Source organism: Aquarana catesbeiana, linkage group LG11 (genome assembly GCF_042186555.1).
Source record: "Aquarana catesbeiana isolate 2022-GZ linkage group LG11, ASM4218655v1, whole genome shotgun sequence".
NCBI lineage: Eukaryota > Metazoa > Chordata > Amphibia > Anura > Ranidae > Aquarana > Aquarana catesbeiana.
In genome coordinates this window covers 115,684,770-115,698,856 of record NC_133334.1, presented here as the reverse complement: position 1 = coordinate 115,698,856, position 14,087 = coordinate 115,684,770, and the positions used below count along the sequence as shown (strand labels likewise).

The 14,087-nt window shown below is 41.6% G+C and overlaps 1 protein-coding gene across 3 annotated transcripts in view; it reads left to right on the top strand.

Annotated features, from left to right (window-relative positions):
* DEAF1 (DEAF1 transcription factor) overlaps positions 1 to 14,087 on the top strand; it is an 82,149-nt gene that overhangs the window by 30,017 nt on the left and 38,045 nt on the right. For all 3 annotated transcript variants that reach the window (XM_073604926.1, XM_073604925.1, XM_073604927.1), the window contains exon 9: positions 9,609 to 9,823. In XM_073604926.1, coding sequence (XP_073461027.1) covers positions 9,609 to 9,823 — 215 coding nt within the window. The remainder of the gene's footprint in view (positions 1 to 9,608; positions 9,824 to 14,087) is intronic.

Here is a 14,087-nt window from a genome sequence, read left to right as displayed (position 1 = left end):
TGTTCTTATTAATATCGTAATCAAGAGATATTACCGTATAAAGAACTTATATTCTTATACACAAAAGTGAGTACACCCCTCACATTTTTGTAAATATTTTATTATATCTTTTCATGTGATAACACACTGAAGAAATGACACTTTGCTACAATGTAAAGTAGTGAGTGTACAGCTTGTATAACATTGTAAATTTTCTATCCCCTCAAAATAACTCAACACACAGCCATTAATGTCTAAACCGCTGGCAACGAAAGTGAGTACACCCCTAAGTGAAAATGTTCAAATTGGGCCCAAAGTGTCAATATTTTGGTTGGCCACCATTATTTTCCAGCACTGCCTTAACCCTCTTAGGCAAGGAGTTCACCAGAGCTTCACAGGTTGCCATTGGAGTCCTCTTCCACTCCTCCATGACGACATCACGGAGTTGGTGGATGTTAGAGACCTTGCGCTCTTCCAGCTTTTTGAGGATGCCCCACAGATGCTCAATAGGGTTTAGGTCTGGAGACATGCTTGGCCAGTCCATCACCTTTACCCTCAGCTTCTTTAGCAAGGAAGTGGTCGTCTTAAAGGTGTGTTTGGGGTCATTATGTTGAAATACTGCCCTGTGGCCCAGTCTCCGAAGGGAGGGGATCATGCTCTGCTTCAGTATGTAACAGTATATGTAGGCATTCATGGTTCCCTCATTGAACTGTAGCTCCCCAGTGCCGGCAGCACTCATGCAGACCCAGACTATGACACTGCCACCACCATGCATGACTGTAGGCAAGACACACTTGTCTTTGTACTCCTCACCTGGTTGCTGCCACACACGCTTGACACCATCTGAACCAAATAAGTTTATCTTGGTCTCATCAGACCACAGGACATGGTTCCAGTAATCCATGTTCTTAGTCTGCTTGTCTTCAGCAAATTGTTTGCGGGTTTTCTTATGCATCACCTTTAGAAGAGGCTTCCTTCTGGGACAACAGCCATGCAGAACAATTTGATGCAGTGTGCGACGTATGGCCTGAGCACTGACAGGGTGACCCCCCACCCCCACCCCTTCAACCTCTGCAGCAATGCTGGCAGCACTCATACATCTATTTCCCAAAGACAACCTCTGGATATAACGCTGAGCAGGTGCACTCAACTTCTTTGGTCGACCATGGCAAGGCCTGTTCTGAGTGGAATCTGTCCTGTTAAACCACTGTATGGTCTTGGTCACAGTGCTGCATCTCAGTTTCAGGGTCCTCGCAATCTTAAAGCCTAGGCCAACTATATGTACAACAAAGATTTTTTTTTCAGATCCTTAGAGAGTTCTTTGCCATGAGGTGCCATGTTGAACGTCATGTGAACAGTATGAGAGTGTCAGAGCGATAACACCAAATTTACCACACCTGTTCCCCATTCACACCTGAGACCTTGTAACACTAACGAGTCACATGACACCGGGGTTCGAAAATGACTAATTGGGCCCAATTTGGACATTTTCACTTAGGGGTGTACTCACTTTTGTTGCCAGCGGTTTACACATTAATGGCTGTGTGAGTTATTTTGAGGGGACAGCAAACTTAGACGCTATACGTTACACGTTATACAAGCCGTACACTCACTACTTTACATTGTAGCAAAGAGTCGTTTCTTCAGTGTTGTCACATGAAAAGATATAATAAAATATTTACAAAAAATGTGAGGGTGTACTCACTTTTGTGAGATATTGTATATATACAAAACTCTATCTTCAAGAAATGTGTAATCTTATCTCATCTCATTTGCCATGGGGGAGGGTGAAGGAAACCAACTCAACCTTAACTGCTACCACATGTTGGCTCTCCATATGAATGCTTATGGAATTATAACAAAATGTATATTTTCACATAAGTATAAAAGTCTATATATTTTACTTTTCCATATCTAGAAGACATAAATATATCCAACTCAATCTTTCTATACAGATCAAACCCATTTATTCATGTGTTAGTAATGTTAATTGATAAATATTAGATATCAGATTAAAGAAAACTTCTAACAGAGCCTAGGATCGCATTTCTGTGCACATCAAATGCAATGTCTGTGCGGTGCAAAATGCATGCTAAATGTGTGACTCAAATTGTATCGCATCCACACCAAAATGGTGCAGGACCCTTTTTTTCCGCACCTGAATCACATTGCATAGGTGTTCACACCCAAACAATGCGATTCTGTCAATCGCACTGCGTTTTACAATCTGTTTCAGGGAGTCGTTAATCTAACATTGACGCAGATCACATGGACGTGGTGCGATTGCTAAGCAGTGCAATGTGATGCGTTTCCCGCATTACATCAGTGTGAACCAGGGCTGAAGTGTGGATAAAAAACTTTATTGGGGTATTCACTAGGAACTAGTTAGATACTTCTAACTGTGTGTGCCTCACTAATGACTGCTGCTTCATTCTTAAAAAAAAAATGTACTTTCCGGCAGCATGTGATGGTGATGTCACCGCTAAATCTTTGGTGGCAAGACTGTAGTTGGGGCTGGAGCGCAGTAATCACAATGGGTAGCTGGCTGTGCAGAGCTTCCGTTCAGAAAACATCTTATATTCTTTTTAAAGAGTATAAAGCATCCTGTGACTGGTTAAAGGAAGATTGTGACATTCGTATGCCCCTTGTCCAAACAACAATTTTTTTTTTTAAAGTATACAAGACATTTCATGAATGAAGGAGATGCAGAGCGAGCAATCCGCTGTGATCGTTATGCTCCAGTACTAAGTTTCACCACCAGAACTTCAGCAGTGACTTCACAGTCCCAGTAGATCATCAGTTTTTGAAATACTCAGACCAGCCCGTCTGGCACCAACAATCATGCCATGTTCAAAGTCACTTAAATCCATTGAGTTGCTGCCATGTGATTGGCTGATTAGCAATTTGTGCTCCCAAGCAATTGAACAGGTGTAACTAATAAAGTGGCCGGGGAGTGTATATGATAATGGATAGATTAAAGGATAAGTTTACCTTTGGGAACATCTATCATGGTCCACCCATTTTTAGGTTGGAACATGGAACATGTTTCCGATGCTGCAGCCACTGCCCGCCCCCCCCTGTGGCAGCAATACGAGAAGAAGTTTTCCGTAATAGCTGTCACTTTTTAATATTGGCACGGCCATGCAGGGCTCCGCCCACAGCTCTGTGTGTGAATGAACTGCAAGCCCCAGCATCCTTTGCGGTTGTCAGCTTGTAGTTCTCAATGAACTACCACGGCACTGTGGGGCGCCGTGGTAGCTCATTGATTTGTTTCTGTTAGTGTATCTGCCTGGCTATACGGGTATACAGATACACTGACAGGTCTGCAGGAGACCTGCATGACACCAGTGGTCAGTTTACATGCCTCAGTCATCAGCTTTACAGGCTCCAAAGGAAAAAATAATTACTGCACATTTTTTTTTACCTGCAAAAAAATTAGCATTTATTATTTTTTTTCTAAAAGGTGAACTTATCCTTTAAGGGCAGGTATGCCTGGAGGGAGCCCACCTCTCTTTAATCACTTCAGACCGGAAGGTTTTACCCACTTCCTAACCAGGCAATTTTTTGTGATATGGCACTGCGTTGCTTTAACTGACAATTACGTGGTCGTGCGACAATGTACCCAAATAAAATTGATGTCCTTTTTTTCCCACAAATAGAGCTTTCTTTTGGTGGTATTTGATCAACTCTGTTTTTATCTTTTGCACTATAAACAAAAAAAGACCGACCATTTTGAATAAAAAAAACAGTAATTTATGCTATAAAACATTACCAATAAAAAACTTTAAAAAATCTAATTTCTTCATCAATTTAGGCCAATATATATTCTGCTACATATTTTTGGTAAAAAAATCCCAAGAAGCGTATATTTGCACAAAGGTTATAGCGTCCAAAACTATGGTATATATTTAAGAACTTTTTATTTTTTAATTGTTTTTACTAGTAATAGCGCCGATTAGCGATTTTTAGCAGGACTGCGACCTTGCTGTGAACAAATTAGACACTAAGTGACACTTTTTGGGGACCAGTGACACCAATACTGTGATCAGTGCTAAAAAAAATGCACTGTCACCGTATAAATGACACCGGCGCAAAGGGTTTAACATCAGGGGTGATCAAAGGTTTAATCGCGTGCCTTTAAGGTACTTTCTAACTGTGTGGGGGGTGGATACACTGCAGGAAAAGAGAGATCCGTGCCATGCAGGTCTCCTGCAGACCTGTCAGTGTATCTGTATACCTGTACATCCCATACGGCCAGGAAGATGCACTAATGCCCCGTACACATGAGTGGAAATTCCGCCAGCAAAAGTCCGATGTGAGCTTTTGGTCGGAAATTCCGACCGTGTGTATGCTCCATCGGACTTTTGCTGGTGGAATTTCCGCCAGCAAAAGATTGAGAGCAGGTTCTTTATTTTTCCGTCGGAAAAAGTTCCTATCGGAAATTATGTTCGTCTGTATGCAATTCTGAAGTGCAAAAAAACACGCATGCTCGGAAACAATTCGACGCTGTGTGGTTAAAGGAAGTGGTTAAAGGTATAGGGACACACTGGACACCCAGCAATAACACAATGGCAGTGAAGGTATCCAGTGCGTTCCCTCACTAATTACCAACATTGCAAACAAATGGCAACCACCCCAATCTATAACTGGCCTTAACAGCAAGGAGCGCATGGAAGGGCATCGCATGTAAAAAACCAGCAAACAAAAATTTCCAGTTCACTTACCTGCCAGCCTGCGATAAACTGAACTGACCTGTCTAAGAGTTCCCGTTAAAACCAAGGGGTTTAGTTTGCACACATTTGCAATACATGCGTAAGCTGAAGTGGCCACATCATTTTTTTTTAATCAAAGGTTGTTGGAGGGGAAGGTGCTTACCAGCCCAACCATGAAGTGAAGCTTTTTTTTATCCAAAACTAAAGAAAACGTTTTGGCTGGACATGGACTGGACATCATCCTGCTGCCATAGTTTTCAGTGCGGATCATGTCAATCAGGGTAGCAAAGCTCACTTCTTTTTTCCTCACTGATGACTTGGCTGTTTAGCAGAGGCAGAGATAGGAAACATGTTTAATACAAGTCTGCTGTTTCCAATAATGAGTCCATCACATCTTAAGGCTACTATTCAGAAGACAGGAAATTTGACATGGAAACGAACACATTTCTCCAGACGAGGTACAGTACATATTTGTTGATTTATTCATATCCTGTTTGTGATTTTCAGCATTCTTTTCAGCAAAAGGTGTGCGTTCTTTGATATAATTTATTTTCCCGTCTAATGTTTGCTGCCATGCACTCCCTCATGTTCCCCAGCTTCTTTTGTTTTTGGTACGCTGTCTGAATTTTAACGTTTGGTTTCTTTCATTAAATGACATCATCCTGGAAGTACATAACCTCTGATGTGAGATCTCACTGGGCTAAATATATATCCTCAGTATAGTGCTTGGAGCTCTGCCACCCAGAGGTGCAAATTGGCATGAGAAGTATCAGAGACTTAGCAGGATAAAGTTCTCTGCTCTGTCTCCCTTGACTGCTTATCCTTGAACGTCAGCGCGACTGCTTTAAAACTTCTTTCTGTCTTCCATGTGTCCTTTTTCTGGTTTAATATCCTCTGTGGTTTTAGAAATAAGAACTTTGATCTAAGCAGATAGTTTTCTGCAGATTCTGTTGACATTCATATATAGATCTTATTTGAGAGAGAAAGGCAATCAATAACAATTATAGTACTATTGATTGCCTTTCTCTCTCCTTAGAATATTTATCAAGCTCCTGAAGAAACGATTTTCGCAAAACATGTAGAACTTTTTTGTATTTTATAATCCAGTATAGTCACACATGCCTACACCGGCATGGTTCTGACACTCATGATCCATATTGGAGAATTTATTTGTTTACTGCATTTATTTGCAGCATTTTAAATGTTTTTTATGTATTAATTGTTCAATAAAAATCATATACTTTTTCTATAATTGGTGCCTGGAAAGTCAATTTTTCCATTTTTATATTTAACTATAGAGGTGAAAAGCATTTTTTGTTGTTGTTGTTCCTGATTCAGATCTGATCAGCTACAGCATGGTGAGAAGCAGAGGCCATGCATTAGTTCTCACATTTCTTAATTCTATTAAAAGTGCATGTCTATATGAGTCAAACAGTAGCTAAATAAATTTAAATTATTGAAAGTGATTATTGGTTTTACAAAAAAATTGTAGTTGAGTCTCTTAGTTTGCATTGGGATTGCATATTGTGGTTGGTGTAGATTCAAACTGTCTCCTACCAAAAAAACATGGCACCCTTAATCTATAAAAATAAAAGGACCTGCCTCCTCTTTTTTTTTTGTATGACACCATAATGCACGGCAGTTTGGGTGCTTAGCAGAGGCATGTGTTGGGAAGCCATTCAAAGCGAAGGGCACTGTGGTATGTACACTAACATGTTGTAGTAATGCACGCATTTCTGCAACACGAAGATTCGAATGGGCCACAGAGAGTATCTCAGCAAAAATGAAGCCCCTTTTGCAGAGATTGCCTCTAATTTAAGTTGTAGCTCAGTGCAGGCTTTTAGGAAAAGCAATGAGACAATTACACAAGCAGGATATGACATACATAGTGTGACAGTGCGAGGCCCTGCCACTGCGGAAATGTAATAGAATATGACACAGGATTACCATGTGAAGTTCCAGGCTATCATTTCTACGTAGAGAAGGCTGTGCTTTCTGGATTCTGTAGTCCTGGATTGGGGCCTAGAGCTTAAAGGTTTCAAAGGGTCATGAGTGGGAAAGAACCTTTAATCATGTGCCTGGAATTTATTGGATGCCTGCAGCCTGTGTGAGTACACAGGCGTACAGGGGTGTTATGTACTCAAGCTTGAAGATAGCTCAGGGCTCCCAGTTTGGAAACAGCTCCCATATTGGAGACAGAATGTCTCAACCAGGGGTCAGAGATGCTCCAATCAGAAGTCAAGAGACAGGAGGTCTTAACCAGGGGTCATAGGTGCAAAGGCGTATCTAGTGAAAATGGCACCTATGGCAAGCACGGAAACCTCGTCCCTGTCAAAACATTTGAAACCCATCTTTCAGATAACCTTAACAAAAAAAACAGCCAACAAAACTACATGTCAAGCTCTTTAATCTTTCAGTTAACAAATTCTGGATTGGCACTGGTGAGGTGCACTAATGAGCACTGATAGGCTGAACTGATAGGCAGCACTGATAGGCTGCACTGATAGGCTGCACTGATAGGCTGCACTGATTGGCAGCACTGATTGGCAGCACTGATAGGCTGCACTGATGGGCAGCACTGATGGGCTGCACTGATGGGCAGCACTGATGGGCTGCACTGATGGGCACTATTTTGCGGCATTTGTGGGCACTGATAATGCAGCACTGATGGGGCAGCACTAACACTGATGGACACTAATAGGTGATATTGGCACTGACAGGTGGCACTGATGAGCTGCACTGATAGGTGGCACTGATAGGTGACACTGGCAGTGATGAGCTGCACTAATAGGTGGCACTGTCTGATAGGTGACACTGGCACTGATGAGCTGCACTGATATAGGTGGCACTGATGATAGGTGGCACTGATGGGTTGTACTGATGAGCTGCACTGATAGGTGACACTGATGAGCTGCACTGATATAGGTGTCACTGATTGGTGTCTAGCCCTGTTTGGGGGGAGCTTTGGTGACATATCAGGGTTCTAAACAGACCCTTAATATTTCACCTTTGAAACAGAGAAAGGGACCGAGGACTGAGATTCCCCAATCCCTTTTCTCTGCAGCCTCAGCTGCACTGGACAGTGAATGAATGGGAAGTGCTCTGTGCTGAGCAGCTTACCATTCATCCACAAACTGAATCATAGCAAACCCCCCCCCCCCTTCACACACAGCAGCTGATGGGAGAAGACAGAGGGAAGCTATCGCAGAGTGAAACAAGACAGGTGGCAACCCAGTCTCCCTCCGTACTTGGTCCGGCCGACTTCTCCTACCTGGGGCCTGGGAACCGGGTGCAGTGCTCCCTCTGCAGCATTCTCCTGAGTGAGTCGAGAGCCAGGGATCGGTGGTGTCCCTTCCTCTTGGGAACCGAGCCGGGCAACGGACCATGCGGTTTGGGACACTATCGCTTTCAAGTGCAGACGGAGTTATCTACCGCACTGCGGCTCCCGACAATTAAATTAAAGCCCTAGCCTGCCTCAGCGTATTGATATAAAGGAGCTGGGACTTTAATTTAATTGTCGGGAGCCGCAGTGTGGTTGATCGCTCTGCTTGCACCCTAAAGTGGTGAAATAATCCCTATTTCTGCCCATTATCGGCCCTGAGTTGTGGACGTCAATGCTCCCAGGTCACATTAAAGGTGGAAAAAGTTCTGAAATGATTTATCTTTGTCTCATTTTTTTTACATCACAGAAACCTGACATTTTAACTGACTTTTTATATCCACTGTATATGGCACTGAGGTAACTACTGAATATTTTAACAGAATTCTAAAATTACAACAGTTGTAACTGACACGTAAAGGTCTTTTTTTAGCCTCTTGCCGACCAGCTGCCACAGTTTTACTGTGTCAGAATGGCACAGCTGGGCGAAACGACGTTAACTTGCGTCGCTTCGCCTTTTGGCAACTAGGGGCACGCGAGCAGCGTGTACCCGGAGCCGATGTGAGTGCCCGTGAGCTCGATGACCGCCGGGCTCCCACGATTGCTCGTGACAGAGCGAGAACCGGGATCTGTGTGTGTAAACACACAGATCCCGGTTCTTTCAGTGGAGAGGAGACAGATCGTGTGTTCATACTATGTATGAACACCGATCTCTCTCTCCTCCTAGACATTACCATTCCCCCACAGTTAGAAACACACAAAGGGAACACAGTTAACCCCTTGATCGCCACCTAGTGTTAACCACTTCCCTGCCAGTGACATTTACACAGTAATCAGTGCATTTTTATAGCACTGATCGCTGTATAATTGTCAATGGTTTAAAAAATGTTCCTGATGTGTGCGCCATAATGTCGTAGTCCCAATAAAAATAGCAGATCGTCGCCATTACTAGTAAAAAAATAATAATAAAAATGCCATAAAACTATCCCCTATTTTGTATACACTATAACTTTTGCGCAAACCAATCAATGTACGCTTAATGCGATTTTTTTTTTTTTTTTTTTTTTTTACTAAAAATATGTAGAAGAATACATATCGGCCTAAACTGTGGAAAACAATTTTTTTTTCATAAAAAATGTGGGATATTTATTATAGCAAAAAGTAAAAGATATTGTGTTTTTTTCAAAATTGTCGCTCTTCTTTTGTTTATAGAACAAAAAATAAAAACTGCAGAGGTGATCAAATACCACCAAAAGAAAGCTCTATTTGTGGGAAAAAAAAGGATGTCAATTTTGTTTGGGTACAGTGTCACACGACCGCGCAATTGTCAGTTAAAGCGAAGCAGTGCCGAATAGCGAAAAATGGCCTGGTCATTGAGCAGCCAAATCTTCCAGGGCTGAAGTGGTTAAAAGGATTAAATTACAATATAGCTTGTAGATGTTATTTGTTTTTTTTTTGTTTTTTTGTTTTTTTTTTGTTTTTTTTTTAAACAAAGTTGATTTTTCATGTACACTCAGTGCTCTCTCGTTTTCCTGCAGTGTTGTCTTCTCTCCCAGCACTCGCTCTTGCTCCCAGTACTCCCACTAAGGAGTCCTCTCCTGCTGTGGTGAATGGATTGGAGGTATCCGAGCAGCAAAGATCCTGGCTGTATCTGGAAGAAATGGTGAATTCTTTGCTCAGTACTGCACAGCAGCTGAAGAACTATGTGGAACAAGCCAAAAATGAGGTAGCAGCTGCCTCAGAGAGAAAGGAGGTAAGACTGAAATACATGAATTGCTGATATCAACATTTAGTTTTCCATTTGTGACCAGATTATGTGCCTTTATGGATGTAGTGGTTTTGGTTAAAAGGTCTTTGTAGGGCTCTGGTCTGGAAACTGAGGGGTCAATTTTCTTTTTCAATAGCTCTCCAAGGAGTAATATCTGTAAAATGGCAGGCATGTTGTATAGACAGGTGTATGGCGGGGAAAGCTCCAGACATCTTTTGTAAAGTCCAGAAGTTAGATTTTTTTTATTTTTTTAATTCTAAATGTCAGACTGTCACAGATAGGAGTCCATTCCTGCAAGAGAACAGACTGGCTAACCATGTTTTGGCTAATGGCAGCGGGGAGCACACAGTGGCGAATGCCATGGAGGAAACACAGAGAGCTCAGGATAGTGAAGGTAGGAGCCCTTAGAATGGCCAAGGTACAGGATCTAAGGAGTGGGCTGGTCTTTGCCAGAGCTCCTGATGGTGGAGATTGGTTTGGCTGTTGATGGCTCCCAGGTTGCGGCACTCTGACTCAATTTAAATAAGCAGGGAGGAATCTCTTGAAGCACAGGGATCTTGGGTAGGAAAGGTTTCCGCGCTCACGGACAGAGGCTTGCAGCCTCCCCTTGCGCACCCCCAAGGGGGTGAGATATGTTAAAACGGTTATATAGATAGGGGCAAGTGGCGCTACCTGTGTTGGATACCTGGTTAAATATATAGTCTCGTCTGGATGAGCAAATGTGCACTCAACTCAAATTAAAATTGTAAAGTGAATATGTGCCTATTGGGATTAATGTCCCGTGCTAGTGTGTGCAAACAAATGGATCCTTATTGTATAAAAAGGTGTAAATGCATCCACATCAGTGACAGTTAATCCAAGATGTATAAATAATCTAGTAAACGTCCCCCCTAAGTGCGTGCAGGGGACTAAATAGATATAATTGAAATCCTCCTTCCAACTAGTGTAATAACTAATCATTGACCATTAATCAATTTACAACTATTAATATAACATCTGATATACGTGTTACCACATTATCTCACCAGCAGACACTTGGGCAGCTGAATACAGTCTTAACACAGTTCATCAGCGTTAAAAGAGATACAATAGTAATAAAAAAATGTGAAAACTTGTGAAATTTTTTTTTCAAATTAAATATAAAAAATGAAATATGAAAAATTAATTGTGAAAGTCCCAGCTTGAAAAAATTCCATATAGTTCCACCAAATTCAAAGTTTCTGTGTAAAGTGACTTTAGTGACAACAACAGTAGATATCCAGTGACTCCAGTGCTCCCCCTCAAGGATCCCCCCGTTCTTTTTTTGTCCTCGCTCCAGATGCCTTTTAAAGTTTATTTTTATTTACCTATTTATTTCTCTTCTCCATCCATCCATCCATCCATCCATCCTGTCGGGTTCAGCCTCTCCCGAATTCAGAAGACCCCCCCCCATATAGTCTGTAAATCTCCTGAGGAGACCATCACCCTTGTGTCCTGTGCCTTTTAAAGGGCTCCCGTGCCCTCTGGGGTGGGTCATCCTTCTTTGGGCCCCTGGCAACCCGACGTTCCTGGATAACCCGGAGCACTGAAGGGTACATCGTACTTGGAGCGAAAGCCCCCAGGGACAACTTCATTGGAGTCCTAGACGCCATTGAGTGCCGGATACCATATGCTGATTACCCCTGTAGGGGTGTAGGGAGCTGGTGAGTGGGGATCCTTGAGGGGGAGCACCGGAGTCACTGGATATCTACTGTCGTTGTCACTAAAGTCACTTTACACAGAAACTTTGAATTAGGTGGAACTATATGGAATTTTTTCAAGCTGGGACTTTCACAATTAATTTTTCATATTTCATTTTTTATATTTAATTTGAAAAAAATTTTTCACAAGTTTTCACATTTTTTCTTATTACTATTGTATCTCTTTTAACGCTGATGAACTGTGTTAAGACTGTATTCAGCTGCCCAAGTGTCTGCTGGTGAGATAATGTGGTAACATGTATATCAGATGTTATATTAATAGTTGTAAATTGATTAATGGTCAATGATTAGTTATTACACTAGTTGGAAGGAGGATTTCAATTATATCTATTTAGTCCCCTGCACGCACTTAGGGGGGACGTTTACTAGATTATTTATACATCTTGGATTAACTGTCACTGATGTGGATGCATTTACACCTTTTTATACAATAAGGATCCATTTGTTTGCACACACTAGCACGGGACATTAATCCCAATAGGCACATATTCACTTTACAATTTTATTTTGAGTTGAGTGCACATTTGCTCATCCAGACGAGACTATATATTTAACCAGGTATCCAACACAGGTAGCGCCACTTGCCCCTATCTATATACTCGTTTTAACAGGGATCTTGGGAACACAGGACTGAAGCAAGTTGCAGACTGAAGTACTCAGTCACCGGAGCAGAACACATGCCTCAGTATGCAGCGTCACTAGGACAGGGTACAGGCTGGAGTGCATGCAGTCACACTGGAGCACAGTACAAGCTGGAGTGCAAGTGGACACTGAAACAGGGTACAAGTTGGAGTGCACAAGGTTACTTGGGAACAGGGTACAAGCTGGCATGCACAAGGTCACTGGAGTTTTGTACAAGCTGAAGTAAATGGAGTCACACTGGAGCAGGGTGCTGGCAGAAAGGCCACTAGGAACACCAGGGATATCTGGGGGTACACATAAGCTGTTTACACTATGGATCTCTGGGACAGACAGAAACTGTTTACAGGCTGGAATACACAAGGACCACTGGCGGTACAGACGGTACTGGGGGAACACTGAGGCAATACCAGGAGGCACTGGGGATCACTGAAAAAATCACCAGAGAACACTGGGTTCTACTTGCTAGCGTGAGAACACGTTCCTCAAATGCTGAGCAATTTATGCACTAGACCTTTAGGAAAGTACCCCCTCTTTGATTGGCAGTGATGCTGGCAGAAGGAGGAAGTTGGTGGCGGCACACAGAGAGGAACCAGTGAGAATGACATTACAGTTTTTTTTATGCACATTCTTTTGAAAATACAGTATGGTCACGCATATGCCACCTTTGTGCCCCCGGGTGTATGCACATATCCAATGAGTTTGAGTAAATTAATAAATAAGATCTGTGTCTGTGAAGGTTCATTTCATGAGGTCATAGATTACTGTCGGTGGACTTTAGCTAGTTTAAAGAAGTTGTTGTTTGCACTAGCAAGGGAGGAGAAAATATCACATTGCATTGTTGCTCACAATTAGTCCGTACAGCAGTACATAATCTTTGTGTATAGCATCTAAATAGCTCAGAGTATTTATATAATGTTAGCTCTATGGGTATCTAAGGGTACTTAGATACATTCAAATCAGTCCACGCTGCACAGAGGAGCTCATAATCTAATTTCTCTGGTTATATTATGGGTAATGTGGGAGAAACCCAGTTAAGCTACCACTATGTTTTATGGATTGTGGGGGGAAACCAGAGTCTCCAGACAAAACACACACAGGCACAAACAACACACTAATTATATGCAGATATTGTCTTTTGGGGGATGTAAGTTCAGAGTTGCCAATACAGATACATAATAAAATATAATTTTTCAAATTTCACAAATTTCCCAGAAACAGTTTAACTTCCCTGGCGGTATGATTATTTCAGATTTTAGGTGCTGAAAGCGGTACAATTATTTTGCACAGAAATTTGGCGTTTTATATTGTGGGCCTGTCATTCTTAGGAATAACTCACTTAAATCTGTCCAAACAAGAGTCTAGTAGACATCCCGCATATGATAAAGTTTAAAAACGAAATAAAAAATTATAATATAATAAATAACTATAAATAATTATAACAAATAATAATATAATTTAATAATAAAAATTATTCAATATTGTAATCAAATCAAAAACACTGAAATTTGCTCAGTTGCAGAATTGTCACTTTCATTACTTTTAGTGTTTGATGACAAATTTTCCCACAAATCACTATCACTCAATTCTGCAAGTGATTCTAATTTATTATCGCTGTTTTCTAGCTGCTCTAAAGCCACTTTTGATGTAAAGGGACAGTTTTGGTTGCTATGGACAATCTCCAGTATCCAGGCAGAAAGAACAGTATTTATAATATAAAACTGCATGCAGCACACTGGACAGAACACTAGGGACAAAGGAGATGTGTAATTATTTGATACAGTACTGTAATCTGTAAAATTACAGTATACTGTATCTATACTGTGTGTTTCACTTTTTGAATTTGCCGCCAAACTCCATCCCCGTGCGTC